The following is a 21,188-nucleotide window of genomic DNA, read 5'->3' on the forward strand; positions in this document are numbered from 1 at the left end:
ATATGGATATTGTTTAAATATTCCAAGTAAAATTTCTTACTAACTGTAGATACTGTTGATCCTGTATCTAAGAGAGTCGATGCTGTAATTCCATTAATATGTGGTATTAATATTAATATGTAGTCCCTACGTGGGCGCCATTTGTTACCGGGTGATAACTCAAACAAGTATACCGGTCACAAGGTTTATTTATCACAATCGCTCAGAATAACATCATTCACAGATCATCCAAATGTTATCCAATAAATATCATCCAAAAGATTCTACAACAAGTAATAACAAATATTAAACATGCACACATTACATATTACACGACATAAAATCACGGACAGACATGACAAAGAAATAATTCCATATTAATCTTCATTAATCACATAAATAGAATTGCCTTTTCTTCATCAGATCACATCATTAATATAAAATCATAATTAATCCAATTTACTTAATATTCTGCATTTAAACTAAGAACCTGTCCAGAACATATAATGGCAAGACAAACATATCAAACACCACCTAAACAATACATAACACACTCTTACCAAATATGTGGTATTAGAATCCGGATGGATCTATAGTAATGTGTAGATCTGGTGTATATCTATCAATTAATACAAACATATATATTACTCAGATTTCTGAAGCAATACACTCATTATGAAATAAATAGAAATAAAATAATCATACTACTCTTACTCTCACTCACTCTATGCATAAAATCCTTAACATAATTAGTAACTGACCTGATTAGTAGATTGTAGTCTGTAAGTCCAAATGTCCAAAGTTTTCAACTAAAGTATGACACAACTGCCCAATTCAATTTCTAAATTCAAACTGAATCTTACACTGACCAAGAACTGTCATGTGACCAATAATTAAGAAACGAACCGATGAACCATGAAAAACAATCCGTAACCAACCTAAACTATAGCTGGCCATAAGGGAAATACTCAAATATTAAAAGTTGTTCAATACCAACTATGGAAACCTGTTTGTGTATTTATTGCACATATTAAGCTGATATTATTTATCGTAAAATTAAAAACACTGAACACATGTAATAATATAAATTAAACATTTTATTATTCCAGACGGGTAAGGATGCTCTACCACATATAGTTTGCATGTATGGCATAATTCATTAGGCTGTAAGACTGCGAAATGTTACCCACCCCCTCAAATTTGAGAAATCGTTAAAAATTTTGTGAATTTGTATAAATTGTACAAAGGTTATTCTATGGTAATTATATCAAAACTAAAGTGGTTAATTATTATATGCACAACAACATGAATTAGCACAAATTAGGACATGTGAGTTTATATACAATACCCAGAGGGTTCTGTGTTACATGGTACCATGTGGCACTGTATAAGTAACAGTTTTAAATCAAAATTTAGGCTAATCATTTTGACTTTGCATGTTCGTGGATTTTTAGTAACATATGTTCATATTGATATATTTGTAGCTGTCTTACAAACGCACATGCAGTTGTATGTGAAAGTTTGTGAAGCGCTGAAAACAATGCCTCCCGTGTTATTCAATTGAATAAGGTGTACACTTTTCACAGATTTGTAACAACTATAAGTAGTAAATAACAGTTTATTTCAGACTGGGCTGATGGACTTTAAAGTGTAACAGTCATGGAGCTCGGAGAACCTCCTCTGAAGAAACACTGCTCATCGCAATGTATCATATATCTAAAGCAATTGACTGGCCAAGTTGTGAAAAAATCCATCAGAAATCGGCCTACTGTCCCTAATTCACACCTGTGGGGTACGTAGAGATGATCTCGCCAAGAGACTTTTACCCATCAAAGACCAAATTCTGGCCAGCGATTATCCTGTATCTTTTCATAAGGCTTGTAGGGCACAGTAAATCGAACCTAAAATATGCAGTAAAGGCACCAGAATCAGCCACGGAAGGAGGTAGTGGCTCGTACGACAACCATAGAAGAGTTCCGTGAAGTCGGAATTATAGAAGAACACAATCCGAAACAGTTGCCTAGCTACTGGGATAATTTTCTAACCGGAGATGTTCTGCTCCACATGTTTCGTGCTGAGCGAGAGGGCAACTTCGAACTGCACCTTCAGTCCACCTTCGAAGCTGTACCGTGGTTTTACGCTGCAGATAGAAATCAGTACAAGAAATTTGCTCCCATACATGTAGCAAAAATGATAACATTGAAGACAGTTATTAGTGATACATATAGTTATTTCACATGTCACATTGATGACAAAGTAGATATGGTACTTCGACTTCGATTTACCAATCTCTCACCAGAGGGCGTTACGCTATGCTCCACAACAGCTTGCGTAGCGCGCCCTCTGGTGAGAGAATGTTCGATAAGGAATTCAGTATATTTTCGTGTCACAAGCTTAAGCAATTACTGATTACCCAGATGTACAATGTACTTTGTCTTAATATAAGTGAACTGAGTTGTAGGGGGAATTAATTCATATAATTATAGGGAATATTTGATTATACTGAATCATTGCTATTAAAAAGACAGATTAAACTTGTTGCTATTTGGCCATTCTCTCACCAGAGGGCGTTACGCTATGCTCCACAACACGTGAAAGTGAAGCTTGCGTAGCGCGCCCTCTGGTGAGAGATTGGCTATTTGGCTTCAATTAGTTAAATGGTTTTCTTGTGTGTGACTTTTAGAATAAATGAAAATCCACCAACTATTACTACGGAGAGAACGCACCTAATAGATATGTCATAGCTTTATATATGTAACCTATGTAAATAAATTATCATTAATCATTTATTACTCATTGTTGCATAAGTGTAAATATGTTTTTATTTCTGCGCTCAGGTGTGACAGACCACGTGTGTTTGTGTGTGTGTATGTGTTTATAACTGACCACTGGACTTCCCTATACTTGTTTAACCGGTTTCTAATACTCACTCACTTTCCCGCTTTTACTAACCCAGGTCCGCACTCTCGGCGCTACCCTTGAAGGGAACAGATGTAATTGAATATCTGCATAGCATTTAGTCTTCATATTTCTTATTGAGGAAATATATGTACCGGTGTTTGGTAATTATTCATGATAATGTTAACTATATGTAATTGTGATATTCATTGTCATATTTAAACGTATTTCTAATTATTCATTTTATTTCAGGTTTTCACTTAAAAGTTTTAATAAACTTATCCCTCAGACTGATAGTATTTGTCTCTGGTTACATATAACAGCACTAAAACAACTTATCTAGACTCTAATACAGCTTATTTATGATAAGTTTGCATTGTTGTGCATGATTGATCACTTAATTTATCTTCGATATATTTGCCATTTTATACAAATGCAAAGTGGATAACTGTGTAACGTGCAAGGGAGGTCACTGCCTGTGAACCCCCGCGGGCTCGTACCCGTGATAGAAACGGATAGCCCTGAGATGCTGCAATATGTACAATGCGCAGACTTAATCAGTTGTACTGCGCCTATATAGGATCCATTGACTGGTAGCGAACAAGTGCACTGGCAGGGAATTCCACACACCAGCGCACCTCCACAAGGACAAGCAGGGATGTCCGCACACCTGCCCTTGCGCAGTGATAGGCAGGGATGACCGCACACCTATCACTATATAAATAGCGGTTCTAATCAGAGACACTGGCAGGGATTTCCGCACACCAGAGCTCTACCACAAGACAGGCAGGGATGTCCTCACACCTGATCTTGCGCAGCAACAAGCAGGGATGTCCACACACTTGTAGCTATGAGATGCCAAATCCAGAGCAGGGTGTGACCACACACTCTGGCAGTAATAAGCAGGAATGACCGCACACTTATTACTAAGACGTACAGTATAAGTAGGGAAGTCCGAACACTTATACATACCTAACAGGGTTTGTCGAGTTTAACCTCTAGAACCGTTCTCCCCCGTACCCATCGTATAGAAGAATCCTATATATCCGCAGTACCATAATGATCCGTAGTGTATAATTACTTATAAATTAAAACAAAATACTAATCATACCCAAACTGGCTAATCTTTATAGAAACACACAATGATTATAATTGCATGTACTTTAATTCAAAACTAACCATCATGAAATATTTATTTGAGTATGTCTAATAAGCAATTAAAATGACAAGGGCGATAACTCTCGCAATAAAGATAACATAAGGAATACAGCTTTCCGCTTCAACTGAATAAATTAACTACACCTATACTCCGTACAAGTTAATTCGACAACTGTTCATGTGGTATGTATCCAAAAATAGTCGGTCATGTTACCTAGTCACGTGACCTAATCACATGCAAACTAAAGCTAGAGATGGCGTTCAGTAGGATTGTGTTGGTGGTGCTTTTGATAAAAACAGGTTTGTAAATCTAGGTTTATTAATTTATTTTACAGCCACAAAACGCTTTCGCTTTGATGGGGAAAGGAATATTGATTGCATATTGGCATGAACATTTTCTAAGTTTCCAAAAGCACTAAAATACTAGCTATTAGTATATAACTAGCACTTGCCGGTAGATACTAAGATTGGCAGTGATCCCTCCTAGTGCATGAGGACATGTTAATGTATTTAGGAATCATTCAGATATGTGCTTGTATATTGTTTATCAATATTGTTATTTATCAATTCATACCAGGAAGTTGAAAAGATATGATTCCTGGAGACTTCCTTATATCATTACACTTGCATTTAAGATATTGTCTGCAATGATTTATTTGCAAGATTAAGATCACCTAAATGACCCTCAAACTATCAGAACGGAAATGTATAGGGAAGGCCAGGAGAAAATCTATGGCTGGACCAGGGTTGGGGTAATTAAAAAAGTAATTGTAATTAATTGCAATTACATTTTTTGAAGTAATTGGATGTAATTTGTAATTGAAGATTTTTTAATTACAAGTAATTGTAATTTAGTTAATTACCTGAGGAAAACACCCTGTAATTCAATTACTTTTTTAATTACTTTCAATTACAATTACTTTTAATTATAATCCAGGACCACAATATTTGTTTTAGCATGATTTTATTGCAATATTGCTCAAGTCTATTTGATACTTGAGTCAATTTTTTATTATGTGTATTAAAAACCAAAATACTTCCCTCTCTCTCTTTCTCTCTTGGCAGTCTTTATATAAGCTGTAGTAGATGAAATTTAAGCTTGATCTACAGGTACAAATCTCACAGACCAGTATACTATACATTGTGGTTTGCAAAGAACTCTCTCTCTCTCTCTCTCTCTCTCTCTCTCTCTCTCTCTCTGTCTCAAAGGGCAGTGCATGTGTTTTTAAGCTGATCAAATCTCATGGAGAAAATTGAACAGGTGAATTCAAGCCACCAGGGAGTGTATTGTTCTCAGAGCCCCAGGTAAAGCCATATCATTCTTGAATGTTCCTGAACAAGGAAGATGTCTAGTAGATCTCCACTATTCCGATATTTTGAAATCCTGGAGTGTTGTGGGCAAAGCTTTTCGGCTGGACAGATGCTGTTTAAATGATAGCACCTTTGAGAAACTGCTGATGACCAAATGTAATAGCTGAATGAAACAGTAATCTGAGATAAATTTGTAAATGTGTTATCATTCATACATTATGTTATATAATTTACCACTAGTTTTCTAATAAAATTTGAGAAAGTAATTTGTAATTTAATTAATTACTTTTGCAAAGTAATTGTAATTTAATTAATTACATGCTCTAAAAATGAGTAATTTAATTTAATTGAAGAAAATAGCAAAGTAATCGTAATTTAATTAATTACATTTCAATGTAATTTACCCCAACCCTGGGCTGGACTGGGAATTGAACCCAGGACCCCAGCATTAATTTAGTCAGACCTTTAACCACAGAGCTTAGACCCAGACTGACATCCACAGTCCATATAGTTCTAACTACCACAGAAACAACAGGCATTATGTATAACACTAAGCTGTCTGGGAAAGTGACTGTGCAGTGCATGTTAGTTATAGTAAATAGTAGTAATAGTAAATAGTAGTAACTAAATGATCAATATCATGAATTGGTGAAATGATCGATTTTGATTTTTTCTTCAATTTTCTAAAGATCTTACTACCAAATTAGTTTCTGCATTGGTACCCCCACCCTACCCCACTGCATGTGATCTCTGCAGTTATCAATCATTAATTGAACAGTACATTCTGAAAGATAATCTAGTATTGACGAGTATGGTATTTAGTGTGACCAAGTCACATGACTTATTTCATGTTATATCAGTGTCATGTGACTTTTATTGTAACAGCTAATACCTTTTCTCAGTTTTTTTGGGTCAGGTTCATAAAATTGTATCATTTTGCTGTAGAAATTGTACGACGAGCTCGACTGAAATAAATTGTTGTGCAGACTGTCACCAGTTGCTGTTGTACTTCTGTAAAATCATATAAAATTTTTTATGTTCTTATTCGTTCCACTCAAATGAACATAAATAATTTATAAAATAAACACAAACACGTATAATAGGATGTGAAGCGCTCTGATAGTGCAGTTTAATTATTTCAACTATATACAATATTCATATCTTCTTTATCTTCCTATCTACAAAACAAAACAAACTTTAAGTAACAATCTAAAAAACATGTAAAGCAAGGGCGGGTGGGTGGGTATTCAGTTATCTGTACTTAAAAGAGCCTTCGAATGGCTATAAGTCTTTCTGCGCTAACAGCGGTCAGTTAAAACCCGTGCTATGAATATTTAAATGTCACCTGACAAGGTGACCAGCATTACAACCAATAGATTACACGTATAAATAAACTCGAACACGTGTTATTCCACCTTTAATAAATACATGTATTATGAGAGAAATGAGTGTGTTTGTTCTCATGTTTGGACTAGTTTTCATGCTTGAAAGAGTTGTTATTTATTAAAATAAATGAATAAATGCGATATTTCACTGCAATTCAGTTCCACTTGTTCATGAAAATTTTGAATTTATAAGTATGTCTACGGCATTAAGTGCCCCCAAAATTAATTATTTTACAGTATTTCTTAAAGGTTGGATTATAAGGACAATATATGCTTTTTATGATATATTGATTACAAATTCTGCCGTGGCTAAACATATCAGTCATCAGTCTGTGTATTGATCATCAGTCTCTCTATTTATCACATGTTCATGTGTCATTGGAAGTGTAAACATTGTCAAGAACCACAAGGCCAATTTCAAACAAACTTGACACAATTTGACTTCATTTAAGCATCCATGTGGCAAGGAGATTTTGAAAAAGAAATCTGCATTTCTAAAGTAAACTAGTTAATTCAGATAGCGAATTAAAATGTAACATGTTTAAAAATTATTCTTTCAATTCATCATCCACTGTGATCTCATTCACACCCTGATGTCAATTATCTCATCCACACCCTGCGGTCAATAATATCAACACCCTGAGGTCAATAATATCATCAATACCCTGAAGTCAATAATATCATCAACACCCTGAGGTCAATAATATCATCAACACCCTGAAGTCAATAATATCATCAACACTCTGAGGTCAATAATATCATCAACACCCTGAGGTCAATAATATCATCAACACCCTGAGGTCAAGAATATCATCAACACCCTGAGGTCAGTGATCTCATCCACACCCTAAGGTCAGTACTCTCATCCACACCCTAAGGTCAATAATCTCATCCATACCCTGAGGTCAATAATCTCATCCACACCCTGAGGTCAATAATCTCATCCACACCCTGCGGTCAATAATATCATTAACACCCTGAGGTCAAGAATATCATCAACACCCTGGGGTCAATAATATCAACACCCTGAGGTCAATAATATCATCAACACCCTGAGGTCAGTGATTTCATCGACATCATGAGGTAAATGATCTTGTCCACATCCTGAGGTCAATGATATCATACACATCCTGCAGTCAGTAAACTCATCCACACCTTGTAGTGAATGATCTCATCACATACCCTGAAGTCAATACTCTTATTCTCACTTTGCAGTAAAAAAAACTCATCCTCTGACTGGTCCACACATACCCTGACGTCAATAATTTAGTTCACACCCTGAGGTCAATAATCTCATCTACACCCTGAGGTCAATAAATTCATCCATACCCTGTAGACATTGATCTCATCCATACCCTAAGGTCAGTACTCTCATCCACACCCTAAGGTCAGTACTCTCATCCACACCCTAAGGTCAATAATCTCATCCATACCCTGAGGTCAATAATCTCAACCACACCTTGGTCAATAATATCATCCACACCCTGAGGTCAATAATCTCATCCATACCTTAAGGTCAATAATCTCATCCACACCCTGAGGTCAATAATCTCATCCACACCCTGAGGTCAATAATCTCATCTACACCCTGGGGTCAATAATCTCATCCACACCCTAGGGTCAATAATCTCATATACACCTTGAAGTCAATAATCTCATCCACACCCTGAGGTCAATAATCTCATCCACACCCAGAGGTCAATAATCTCATCCATACCCTGAGGTCAATAATCTCATCCACACCCTGAGGTCAATAATCTTATCTACACCTTGTAGTCAGTGATCTCATCACATACCCTGAGGTCAATAATTTCATAAACACACTGAGGTCAATAATCTCGTCCATACCCTGAGGTCGATAAACTCTTGACATCCACACCCTGTCTTAAATGATCTCGTCCACACCCTGCCTGTATAAGTGTTTTTGATAAAATTTGGATGTAATTAGTTATATTGTAATTACATTATTAATATTTCAATACCTGTTCTTTGTTATGATTTAGATTGTTACATGTTGGGTGTGAGTTCACTAACTTTAAACCAACTTTTATTAGCCCCAACCTTATTTTGTGATTTACAAGTGATGTACTGGATCACAACAGCTAAATTTTCATGACTGAGATCATCTTAAATAAATACAAGAAACATGAAAGGCCTGGTTTATGTGGCGTAAAATATTCTCAATGATGAGGTTGTTACGAATCTTGTGAAAATTTCCTCTACATGAATATAAGTTGGTTTACTTTGTCTCCATCCAATCAGTTTACTTGGACTTGACAATAAATATCTAGGAGATTGACGAACAAAGCTCATGAACGTTTGTCATTGTGTTTCTGTATGGTGACAGGAGTTTAAAACATCTCTCTGAAAGTGTTCTCTAGAATGGAGTGGTCCCTTAATGAATGGTATTTCTACCCAATCTATTGTTGATGAACCATTTCTTCAACATCCAATAAATTGAATCCAGGAATGGAAAATGGTTAATAATAATTGTTACTCAAGGAACTATATATATCATGCAATTGGAAAAAATACCATTTCAAGAAGATTGCAGTTTATCATGTTTAAGCCTTAAAGTTCAAGTAATTTCATTTCACATAAATCTGTTAAATTCACAGAGTGTAATCCGATTTTCCGGATCATCAGTCACGGATCACTACACTGTGGTGATCTGAATCCATGTCATGTCTGTTCAGAAACTGATGATGTCACAATGCAACATTTTTTGTGGAAAATAACAACATATATAAAAGGATTCAATACGCTTGATTTAACAAGAATTGGCAAAATGCATAAAGATATAATGATCTGTCTTCGCTATTGGGGAAGGATATAAAATCGGTAAATCCGGAGTCCTGGTGTACACAACAGCACGTTGTGTATGTGCAAAAAATAATTTTACTGTATGTTTCTTTATATAAAAGTGGATTTAAAAATACATAAGGGGGTATATACATGTATTAAATTTATCATTACTACAGTAACTTGATCCAAAAAGTTGGATCACATTTCTTATTGACAGGTGCGGATCATCAGATCAAACTTGACACTTTGCGTCTCATGTGATCTGATGATCCACGCCTGTCAACTCGATATGATTTGACTCTTCGGAACAATTAAGTTACTTTTATAGTAATAATATATATATATATATATATATATATATATATATATTATCATCAAATATTTTGCATTGTTTTTATTTCAGTGTTGAGTGACAAAGCTCCAACATGGGCAGATTCGTATTCTGTGGAGGGCGTTTTACAGCTTCCGTACGCCGAGCTGAAGGAACCATTCAAGGCGTATTACGACACGGCAACCAACCAGAGTCGTGTAGATTACTATGACAGTAAGTTTTCAGGTTTTTGTATTATGACACACCAAAATAATAGTCTTATTCATGTGACACTAAGTTTACAGGTTTATGTATTTATGACACGTACATCGAATAGTCTCATTACTATTACACTAAGTTTACAGGTTTATGTATTTATGACACATCGACCAACAAGATTCTTATGAATTACTAAATTACTTTAATTATAAGTTCCAAGGTTTCTTAATCAACTATGATAAATTAATTACTATCATAATAAGTTCCTAGATTTATTTATTACAACACATGATTGACCAACTAGGGTCTAGGTAAGTTCCTAGGAATCTGTCCATCCGTTTGCAGTGTAGTAGACATGTCACACAAGATAATTATTTTGCAATTACTATCATATCCAATGTGTTTGTAAACGTTCTAAAGAACTTTTCTTTTTCTTTTTTTTTTTTATAATTTATTTATTTTTTTGGTCACATACAATACATTGCATTTAAAATATTGTAAATAATATTAGAACATCTTTCATGCAATAAAACTGGTTCAAAAAATATAGGCATACATGGATTAACATTTTGTTTGGTTGAGTGTCTATCAATTGACAGACATTTTAAATATTTTGAAATTGCAGTAATAATGTTATAATTTATTGTATTTCATTACACATACTTCTTGAAGATTGTATAAACACTGAAATTTTTCTACGGTATGGAAGTTACAACCAGTATCAAAAAAATCTTGAACAACTTTAATCCCCTTTTCATACCATTTCTCATAAAACACAGGTTTTCCCGCAATTCTAATATTAGAATTGTACCACACTGGAATATTATGAAAATTATTTTTAATATTTGGAAGATTTTGACTAGTCTTCAAATAAAAAACCAAGCATTAAAAACATCCTTCCAAAAAACATTGCTTTTAACACTTAAGTGTTCCACAATAAAACTATCTCCAAAGTCATATAATTTCTTTAAAATATCATTTCCATACATGGCAAAAAAAAATATTCATCCATGGTTTCTGACAGTTGGACCTAGTAAGCCTTTTAATCCAAGAGCATTTCAATGATGTAATAAAGTTGCTTATATCAACCATCTTGATACCACCAGATAAATAGTCTTGTCACAAGACCATTCTGAAGAACTTTTTGTGATTTTCTAATTATGATCTTAAATTTCGCCACCTTTTTGGAACATGCAACATGCAAAATTTCACCAATATCTTAGACCCTATGTCTTTAAAAATCTTCTCAAGAACAACTGGGCCAGAAAAGCTTACTTTATTAAAATCATGGCCCCCGGGGGTAGGATGGGGCCACAATAGGGGATCAAAGTTTTACATGCAAATATATAGAGAAAATCTTTAAAAATCTTCTTCTCAAGAACAACTGGGCCAGAAAAGCTGAGATTTACATGCAAGCTTTTTGACATTGTGCAAATTCATGTTTTCTAAAATGCATTTATAATGAGTACTGTAGCCAGACTGATAACACAAAGGGGGTTAGAAGGACATGAGAATGGGGATTGTGAACTTTGGTTTTGAACAATAGTTCAGCACGGTGTGTATTGTAGATTCTCAAGGCTGCACTAAATGTTATGTAGAAAGAATAGGATATTGAATATGCAGTTTTTCAAATATATTTAATTTTGGTGTGCCTTGCAGGGAGTACATAGTCCGGTAAGGACAGCTCTAGTTTTGAAACTAATGTAGAATCAGCAGTTTTTGTAGCAGTTGGAATTTCCGTTGCTTTGATATTCCAATGAATATTCATCATCATATTCCAATGAATATTCATCATCATATCTCCATGAATATTCATCATTATATTCCCATGAGTATTTGATGAACAGGTTTGGTGGTCACCATGCAGTTACAGAACCAGAATAAAAGCATCAAAATTGCTTACATGACAACTGAGACGGTTTTAAACAAGCGGTCCTGTTTTCTCCTCCAAGGAGATTCTCCAATTCAAGCTGTCCTCCCAGATCTGTCAGATTTCCAGGTCAGTATGTCATGCACATAATATCATGTATGGTCAGTAGGAAAAGATCATCTGTGGTCAAGACAGTATTAGCATTTAAAGTTAACCGTATTGTAACACGTAGTATTGTATTCCACAACAGACAATTATTTACAGTATCCACACTGTACAAGGACAGAGTTGAACGTAAATTGCAAAATGATGGCCATGAGAACAATAGCAAGTTTATTGTCCCCCAAGACAGCAACTATTTCCCGAGGCACAACTGAGGGAAATAGTTGTTGTCGAGGAGGACAATAAACTTGCTATTGTCCGAATAGTCAGTAAATAGGTGTTTTATTATACCAAGTAGACTTGACTTGTGTCAGACATACCAGTGAAGTAAACTAATTAGAGTTATCAGACTTTGACATCACAGAAATGCACAGAATAGCAAAAACATTCTGAGGTATAATAAAATTATATATGATATTGTTACCCAGACTTCAGCACGATTACAGAAATGTCAGATTCTTTATACTAATCCAGAAAGTAGGTCAGGAACAAATTGGAGCCACCACAGGAGATAAATGGGTCAAGGTTACAAAAAAAGGACGGAAGAAGAACACGTACACGATGTGGGTGGACTCTAAGAGTCAGACCCCGGTCAGGTATGAGATGATGGGATACGACACGCTGCTGGGCTCTCACTATGACAAGTACTATCTGGACTACACCAACTATACAGCCGGCCCGGTGAATGCCACAGTGTTTAACTACACATCATTTGGTATGGGGATAATTCTGGAGAGAAAACAATCTAAATTTCTTTTAAAGGGACTGGTTCACGTTTTTCGAAAAGAAATGTTTTTCATTTTTTATGTTAAAAATTAAAAATATAGCTCATTTAATGCTGACAACCAAAATTTGGACTGTCTGAATGCAAGGATAAGAGCAATACTTTAGTTTCAATTCTGTGTTATGTAAACAAAGACTCGAGTCTTTTTATGTAAAGAAACAAATCAGTGAAATGTTAATTTTGTAATTTAAAGCATCTTCATTTTGTACATTCACAAATATTAACTTTTTAAATGACACATTTTACCTAAAGTATACTTGAAATGTGATATACATGTATATAATAAACTTGGACCAGTATCCATTTATTTTGAAAACCCGTAAACAATAACACACCTCAATCTTTGTTTTCAAAACAAATAATAACCTCTTAATAATGAGCTTTTGTCATGATGAATAACCTTACTTTTTTTGGTGAAACCTTCTAAACATATTAGACTGTAGATTTTGATCATTTAAAGTGAAAAACAAAAATTGGAGGAAAATGGTGAATCACTCCCTTTAAGGCACAATTTCCATTTGAAAACTAAGTATACATATGAAATCTCTAGTAGAAAGTCAGACTACCAAATAGCAAATGACTTCTGCGTATCAGTCGAATGAAACTTCAAGGAAATCTATTTCAGATGAATTTATGCTATTATCATAAAGAGTCCCATTATTCATAGAGGTCAAGGTTTCTAAAGGATGGAGTGTGGGAAATTTTAATTTAAGTTTCCCCTCTTTTAAATTTACCTTACTTTGGGTTTCTTCTGCTGAAATTTTAGAGAAATGGTAACAGATGTAAACCTTTTTTACATTTTAAAGGCCTCACCTGTTCTGGTTTCCCGGGCCCGGGCGTGACTCAGAAGAAAGTGCTGATGAACCCAATGATAGAGTATCTCCATGACTACGATGATCACGTGCATGAAATGTTCGCTGCACACAAAGTGAAACATATCCCGAAGTATAGCAGCATCAAGGAGCATGCTCAGAGACAACACATTTTTAGACAAAATGTTAGGTAAGTTGAAGAATACTTCAGGATACGGAAAGGTAGCTAGCATACTAGTTTTTTTTTCCATTTGATATAAGCTGTATTTTCCAAACTTCTCCAGCAGTTATATAGGCCACAGCATTTGTGTAAATATCAGAAATGTTCAAACATATTCAAGTTATGCCAGATTAGATTGAATAGAATGTGGAATGGTAAAGATAATTGGTACATGATGATAAGATTTACTGGGTAAAAAATCCCAGCTATCCCATGATAAGATTTATTAGGTAAAAAATCCCAATTGTCCCATGATCAGATTTACTGGGTTAAAAAAATTCTAATTGTCCCATGATAAGAAAATTTACTGGGTAAAAAATCCCAACAGTCCCATGATAGGAAGATTTACTGGGTAAAAAAATCACAACTGTCCCATGATCAGATTTACTGGGTTAAAAAAATCCCAGGTGCCCCATGATAAGAAAAATTACCAATTTCAGATTACTGCTTTGTTCAAGCAAATATGTTAAGTTTATTTAAGAAACTGGTGAATGCACAAGTACTTCTGTTCTATATTACATTAGAAATGTTTAAAGAAGAAGAAATATTTCCACAGATTTATTCACTCCAAAAACCGAGCAGCCCTGGGCTTCAGTCTGGCAGTCAACCACTTGGCGGATAAATCGAGGGAGGAGATCCAACTAATGAATGGCTACCACTACACTCCAGGTCCCCATGGAGGTCTGGCCTTCGACACATCGAAATTCCATCTTAAGGACCTACCCGACACCATGGACTGGAGGTTACATGGTAAGGTCAAGGTCAAATACCTCCCATCGTAATGAAAAAGATTGAATCTTTGATACTGTGTAGGGTGATGTACCAGTGAAAACATTTTACTTTCACTTTATCGGACATTGGCTCTTAAATTCATTTTAGAGTTTTGAATTTAAATTCATGATAGAAGATTATGATGAGTATAAATATTTCTGTCTATAAAATGAAAACATTTCAGTTTGGTTGGGATTGGTATTGCAAAGAATTTTTTGATGTTATCATCCATCATTCAGTGAGAAAGGGAATGATTTAGATTTTTGAAGGATTTTTACCACTAGTTTTATTGCTTGTAGATTTATATGAAAATGTGGTGTTTTGAATTGTACTGGTATTATCTTTTCGATATAAAGCGTGCTTTAGTGATTATTTCGTATTGGAAGTGCAAAACGCCAGATATGCATATTCTCATTGGAGATTTTCACGCCATGAGTATGTGACATCATATGTGTCAATTGTGGTGAAGTGAGAAAGCATGAAAACATTTAAACAAGTTGTGAACAGCACATACAGCAGGCTATATATACAAATTGGAGAGATTCAACAGTAACAAGTCCCATTATATTGTGCTGTACAGTATATAGCTGTATAATAATCAGCACAAAAAAGAAGAGTTTCTTTACTTTTACCAACGAGGCAAGTGAGAGAAATTTTGTAAACTTAGAAGTAAACTTGGAAATACTTCAAACCAATGGAGACGAACCTACATATTGCATTCTAACCCTTTCTGTTTACAAATACATGTAATAGGCTCATTGTCCTTCAGTCTGGACATAATCAGACTGACTTCGAGAACTCTTATATCCTACCAGGTATTGAGGCAATCAAAGTCGCCATGGGTCTGGCAACCACAGAAATTTCTGTGTAGCATACACTTTTTATATATATGCACCTTTGACTTCATATGCAATGATATCCCCCCCCCCCAAGCTTGAAGTTTTGAGTATTGACACCATGTGCGAAATGACCCCCCCCCCCCCCCTCAATTACAATACGGAGGCTTTATTTACATGTAAAATGATGCTGCATGTCAACATAGTGAAAATAATGACAACAGTTTTCTATATAATGAATAACAGTAGAGGTTATGACTATTGGTCCCATGTATTAAATGACAAGTCCCCCCTCTCTCTCCCTCTTAAACACACACTATACGATTTAAGAAGTCGATAGATTTTCAGATTGGTAATGATTTTAAAATCCGGTAGCCTTCCCATCGATATCGGTAAATTGGCTGTTTCTTTCGACATGTAGGTTAATGCATCAATCAAATTAAAAGCAAATCTTCTCTACCTTCTCCAGTGTAACGGTTGGAGAAGAACTGATTTTAGTTAGATTGGCTAATGCATGTTACACTCTACATGTACAGACCTCTAATGCTATAAAAAGAATATTATGATCTACAAGAGAACACAAAATGTTTGCGAACGAAAAGTTTCATTCTATGATAAGATAGATATTTACCAAAACGTTCCACCCTTTCTGTGACCGGGATCTCCATCCGAGTCCGTCAATGTCGTTGTAATATTAATGTTTGCTGACGGAATTTCTCTTAGATTTGGCACAGCTGCAGGTTCAAATATGTATGGCTGAATCTTAAATACTAACGGGATGCAATCGATGTCGGAAGATTAACTATCCATTCAGTATAATTTATGACTTTCAATACAATCTATTCACACACACATACATGATAATACATAGCTGCTGCAGCAATGGACATGTATGACGTCATGATGTATCACGTGACTAGATAGCTCATTAGTGACGATTTGTGAAGTGGAAGCTTTGAATATATGCAGATAAAATGCATGTTTGTATCAATTATTGGGAGTAATGAAACAATACAACAGCAGAAACGTGCTTTATTAAGGTTACTCACTCTGATTTTATTACATTAAAAATCGTGGTAAAAACCCTTTAAAACTCCAGTATTTGAGTAGATCGAGTTTGTTTTGTAATTCAGGAGCCGTAACTCCAGTGAAGGATCAGGCAGTATGTGGGTCATGTTGGAGTTTTGGAACAACAGGGACTATTGAAGGGGCTTACTTCCTGAAGGTAGGTGATTTTTAGGGACTATTTCGGGGGAGAGGGGTGTTACTATGTGATGGTAAGTTATTACAGTCATCGTGTACCTTTAAGTTAATAGGGTGATTAAAATCTAGGTCATATGGTCACTGACTGTCAGTATGATAAGCAGTGAAAGAGTGAATACTGCAATGGATCTTGCGTTTTGAGTTCAAATGGAAAGAACAATTTAGAGGGAATTGGGATATTTATTGGGAGAAAATGAATGACATTGGGAGGGAGGAAAACCTGACGTTTTGTGGTTCTTTTCCCCGAAGGTTTTAAAATTCAGTGTTTTTCTTGGGGGGGGGGGGGGGGGGGGGGGGGGTGTTGGATTTAATAGATATATATCAATTAAACATGCTAATGTAGAATATTGAGGTGAAAATGGATGTTGGACAGCGAATTTTGAATATCATTCATGCATCCAGATATCAATGTTTTGTTACTAAGTATGTTGCCCTGTCACTAGGTGATTGATTCCTGATTTTTTTTTACAGACAGGTGAACTGGTACGGTTGTCACAGCAGCAGTTGATGGATTGTTCCTGGGGTGAGGGAAACAATGCATGTGACGGTGGGGAGGACTTCCGGTCCTACCAGTGGATCATGAAGAATGGGGGGCTGACATCAGAGGAACTGTACGGACCTTACCTGGCTCAGGTAACTTCTGTATTCTGTACCTGACACAGGTAACTCCTGTATTCTGTAAGAGTAGTTGTACTGACTGTACCTGACACAGGTAACTCCTGTATTCTGTACCTGACACAGGTAACTTCTGTATTCTGTACCTGGCACAGGTAACTTCTGTATTCTGTACCTGACACAGGTAACTTCTGTATTCTGTACCTGGCACAGGTAACTTCTGTATTCTGTACCTGACACAGGTAACTTCTGTATTCTGTACCTGACACAGGTAACTTCTGTATTCTGTACCTGACACAGTTAACTTCTGTATTCTGTAAGAGAAGCTGTACTGACACAGGAACTCTCTCGTGTATTGGATTTGTTATTTAGGTACAGTGTATGATATGAAATTTTACTTTTACCGTAATCATGTGTCTCTGCAAATAGTTCATAAATATATCCTGACAGCAATGAATTATTAACGTTTGTAGGATGGGAAGTGTAACAAATCCATCACTCCAGTTGTCCAGTTGAAGAATTACGTGAATGTGACGAGCGGCGATCTGCAGGCTCTGAAGTTTGCCATCGCACACCAAGGTCCAATCTCAGTTGGCATTGATGCCTCGCATCTATCTTTGTCTTTCTATGCAAATGGCGTCTACTACGAACCCCAGTGTGGTATGTGTTTCTGTCCTATTGAATGAATTGAATGTTAGAATCCACATCCTCGTGTTGACATATTTTGTGTCTGTATAAGGTAGATCACTCTGGATGCATTGTCTACCTTCCTAGTAATCATGAGAAATTTATTTTTTCTAATCTCATTAATTGTATTTATCAAAGTCATATTCTCATTTTATGTATTTTGATAATCTTAATTTTACAATCATTATTACCAATTGGTTTCTTTGAGGTTGAATCACAATTTTTTATTCTCAAAAATTGTTATGCAAACATAATTGTAATTTGATTTTTAACAATATTTTATTATGTATAAACATAAATGGATTAAACAGCAGGCATTGCCTATATAAGCCCAGGGTTCAACACTCATCAGAATTTGGACTCACCATTCGGGCAACCTAGGTACTAATCTCAGGTTGCCCGAATGGGTTTCAGGTTGCCCAATCAAAAAGTACTATAAATGCATTCCTAAAATTTATTGCATTTCTTTTTCAGTGTCATACAGAATCTCAATAACACTCTTCTTGCAAACATCGCTTTCTCAACCATCTCCTTATAATCACTTTCATTCTCTCCAAAACTCTCCATGCTCTCTACCACTGCATTCTCTTCACATACACTCTGAGTAACATTCACCTATTCGCAATTTCATTCCCACTATATTTCAAATGGACAATTTATGTATGTCTATCATTTTAGATTTCCCCCTCTCTATAGTTTACTTAATGTATGTTTGTTGTTCTTGCATGCTCTTAAATGCCTTAATGGACCCAAAATTGAAAAAAAAGAAATTTGAACCAAACACTGTTTTCATTCTTAGATTTTTCACTTTCTTTCAACTTAAATTTCAACCGATGTTTCTGTCTTTAAAGTATACAATTGTTCTTGTCTTGTGTCTGGAATAGGTAGGTTATATATTTCGTTTTACAACTTAAAGTCCGAACGATATGGAGCCCTGAATAAAGTCGGATATTATGCGGGCAGCAAGAACAAAACATTTTCTCATCTTCATATTTGAGCCACGGACGCTCCGTGGGTGAATCATATCTTAAACGGCCCCCTTTAAGGCTTCCTTCATAGTTTATCCTTTTCTTAGATTGTAAACCAGTGTCTTTACCCCAACAAGATTGAATGCCCACGTTCTTTAACAGGATGTTTTGCTATTGCAAATCTGACATCTCCGGAATTCTTATCATTGTAACGTTAACTCTGAACACACATCACATGTCTATCATTGTAATGTTAACTCTGAACACACATCACATGTCTGTCATTGTAATGTTAACTCTGAACACGCATCACATGTCTATCATTGTAATGTTAACTGTAAACACACATCACATGTCTATCATTGTAATGTTAACTCTGAACAAACATCACATGTCTGTCATTGTAATGTTAACTCTGAACACACATCACATGTTTATCATTGTAATGTTAACTGTAAACACACATCACATGTCTATCATTGTAATGTTGACTCTGAACACACATCACATGTCTATCATTGTAATTTAACTCTGAACACACATCACATGTCTATCATTGTAATGTTAACTGTAAACACACATCACATGTCTATGATTACAGTCAATGTAACATTGAACATTGAAAGAATGACCCATACAGAATGACCCATACTGATGTCACCATTTCTAGTGGACGGTGTTAATTTATAATAATTTTATTCACAAATATTGAAAGGGATGGGCCAACAGCCATAGTCTTTTTTTAGCCCTCTCTCAAGTGGACAGTGTTAATTAACTGTTTACAGACTTTTATTTATATTGTTTGTCGTAGGTAACAACTTTTATATTGTTTGTCGTAGGTAACAACTTTTATATTGTTTGTCGTAGGTAACAACTTTTATACTGCTTGTCGTAGGTAACAACTTTAATATTGTTTGTCGTAGGTAACAACTTTTATATTGGTTGTTGCAGGTAACAAGCCAGATGACCTTGACCATGCAGTTTTGGCCGTTGGATATGGTGTGATGAATGGACAAGCTTATTGGCTGATCAAAAACTCGTGGTCCACTTACTGGGGTAACGATGGCTACGTGCTAATGTCACAGAAAGACAACAACTGTGGGGTCGCCACGGATGCAACCTTCGTCATGCTATAATTTCTGATATGCAACACTGCAGAATGCTCCGAACATTTAAATCTTGTGCCAAAATGTGTTATACATATTTTCGATTCATCTCATTTAAAAAGAACTTTACTGACATTTATAATTGCTTGTAACATACCTGAAGTCTGATAAAAAAATTTGAAGGTTGATAAATGAGCTTTCTGGGAAGGATTTTTATATATTTATAGAAAAATACTATTTGGACAGTGTAGGTTTTTTTATTTATAGGAGAGCGTAGCCTTGCAGGTTGATTGGTCCCTTTAATATGCTCAGATATATATCTTCCCATCATTCCAAGCTTGGGCCATTTGTATGCCATTGTAAATAGCAGTAGGTTAATACTCAATGAGGTCTAGAGTTTTATCTGTAGTGAATACTTATTTTGTATTTTGTATAGCACGGTGTTTGAAATACCTCTGAAATGAGAGGCTATGTTATGTATGAATAAAAACTTATTTTTGAATTTCCTATAATATTGCTATGGTTTCTTGATTCCATCATCTATTGAATGCGTGCCTGATAAATATTGTCTACTGAACACATACCTGATGTCTATCTTATTAGGATATATCTTTTGTGTATCAATTGTTCGAATGCTTAATAAATTTCTAGATACACTGATTTGAGTTATTTTATTGAAGATGATCAATTATCTTGAACAGGGTCAGAGCTCACATGATCACATGAACTGGTTCTTCCTAGTGACAGATTGTGTCAAGCAAACGACAAACGCTTTTGTCTAGTATTCTCATTGACTGCAGATTGTGTAATCAAACTCGTGACTAAATAAATGATAAACATTTCTGTCCAGAGAGTGTCTTTTATCGTCTAATTTTCCCCATTGTGTTATTCCATGTAAACATTTCCACGTAGAATTTTCTGATTTTGAGAAACTTGTTTCAGCACATCACTAGGATCTTTGTACTATATACCGAAAGGTTGCTGTGTTTCAGCACAACATTAGGATCTTTGTACTATATACCCAGGGGT

The 21,188-nt window shown here is 35.4% G+C and overlaps 1 protein-coding gene and 1 long non-coding RNA gene across 2 annotated transcripts; one reads left to right on the plus strand and one right to left on the minus strand.

The window, feature by feature from the left end:
• Window positions 1-170: 170 nt before the first annotated feature.
• LOC125670925 (uncharacterized) lies at window positions 171-2,448 on the minus strand. The gene is made up of 2 exons (XR_008802710.1): window positions 540-2,448; window positions 171-263 (listed from the first exon to the last, which is right to left on the minus strand). It is a non-coding gene; the product is annotated as an uncharacterized LOC125670925 (long non-coding RNA).
• A 1,744-nt stretch (window positions 2,449-4,192) lies between these two features.
• LOC125669779 (digestive cysteine proteinase 1-like) lies at window positions 4,193-20,819 on the plus strand. The gene is made up of 10 exons (XM_048904538.2): window positions 4,193-4,335; window positions 9,940-10,080; window positions 11,913-12,064; window positions 12,572-12,812; window positions 13,688-13,883; window positions 14,470-14,663; window positions 16,654-16,745; window positions 17,255-17,416; window positions 17,872-18,058; window positions 20,005-20,819. Exons 1-10 carry the CDS (start codon window positions 4,290-4,292, stop codon window positions 20,187-20,189), a joined length of 1,596 nt encoding a protein of 531 aa, XP_048760495.2. The 5' UTR covers window positions 4,193-4,289; the 3' UTR covers window positions 20,190-20,819.
• Window positions 20,820-21,188: the final 369 nt, after the last annotated feature.

This window comes from Ostrea edulis, chromosome 4 (genome assembly GCF_947568905.1).
Source record: "Ostrea edulis chromosome 4, xbOstEdul1.1, whole genome shotgun sequence".
NCBI classification, from domain to species: Eukaryota; Metazoa; Mollusca; class Bivalvia; order Ostreida; family Ostreidae; genus Ostrea; species Ostrea edulis.

Excerpts from the sequence above, each read along its gene's own strand:
- LOC125669779 (XM_048904538.2), top strand. The coding sequence starts at position 4,290 with ATGGCGTTCAGTAGGATTGTGTTGGTGGTGCTTTTGATAAAAACAG. Across the intron at positions 10,081-11,912 it reads TCGTGTAGATTACTATGACA|GTTTGGTGGTCACCATGCAG; the intron begins GTAAGTTTTCAG and ends TTTGATGAACAG. Across the intron at positions 14,664-16,653 it reads CATGGACTGGAGGTTACATG|GAGCCGTAACTCCAGTGAAG; the intron begins GTAAGGTCAAGG and ends TTTGTAATTCAG.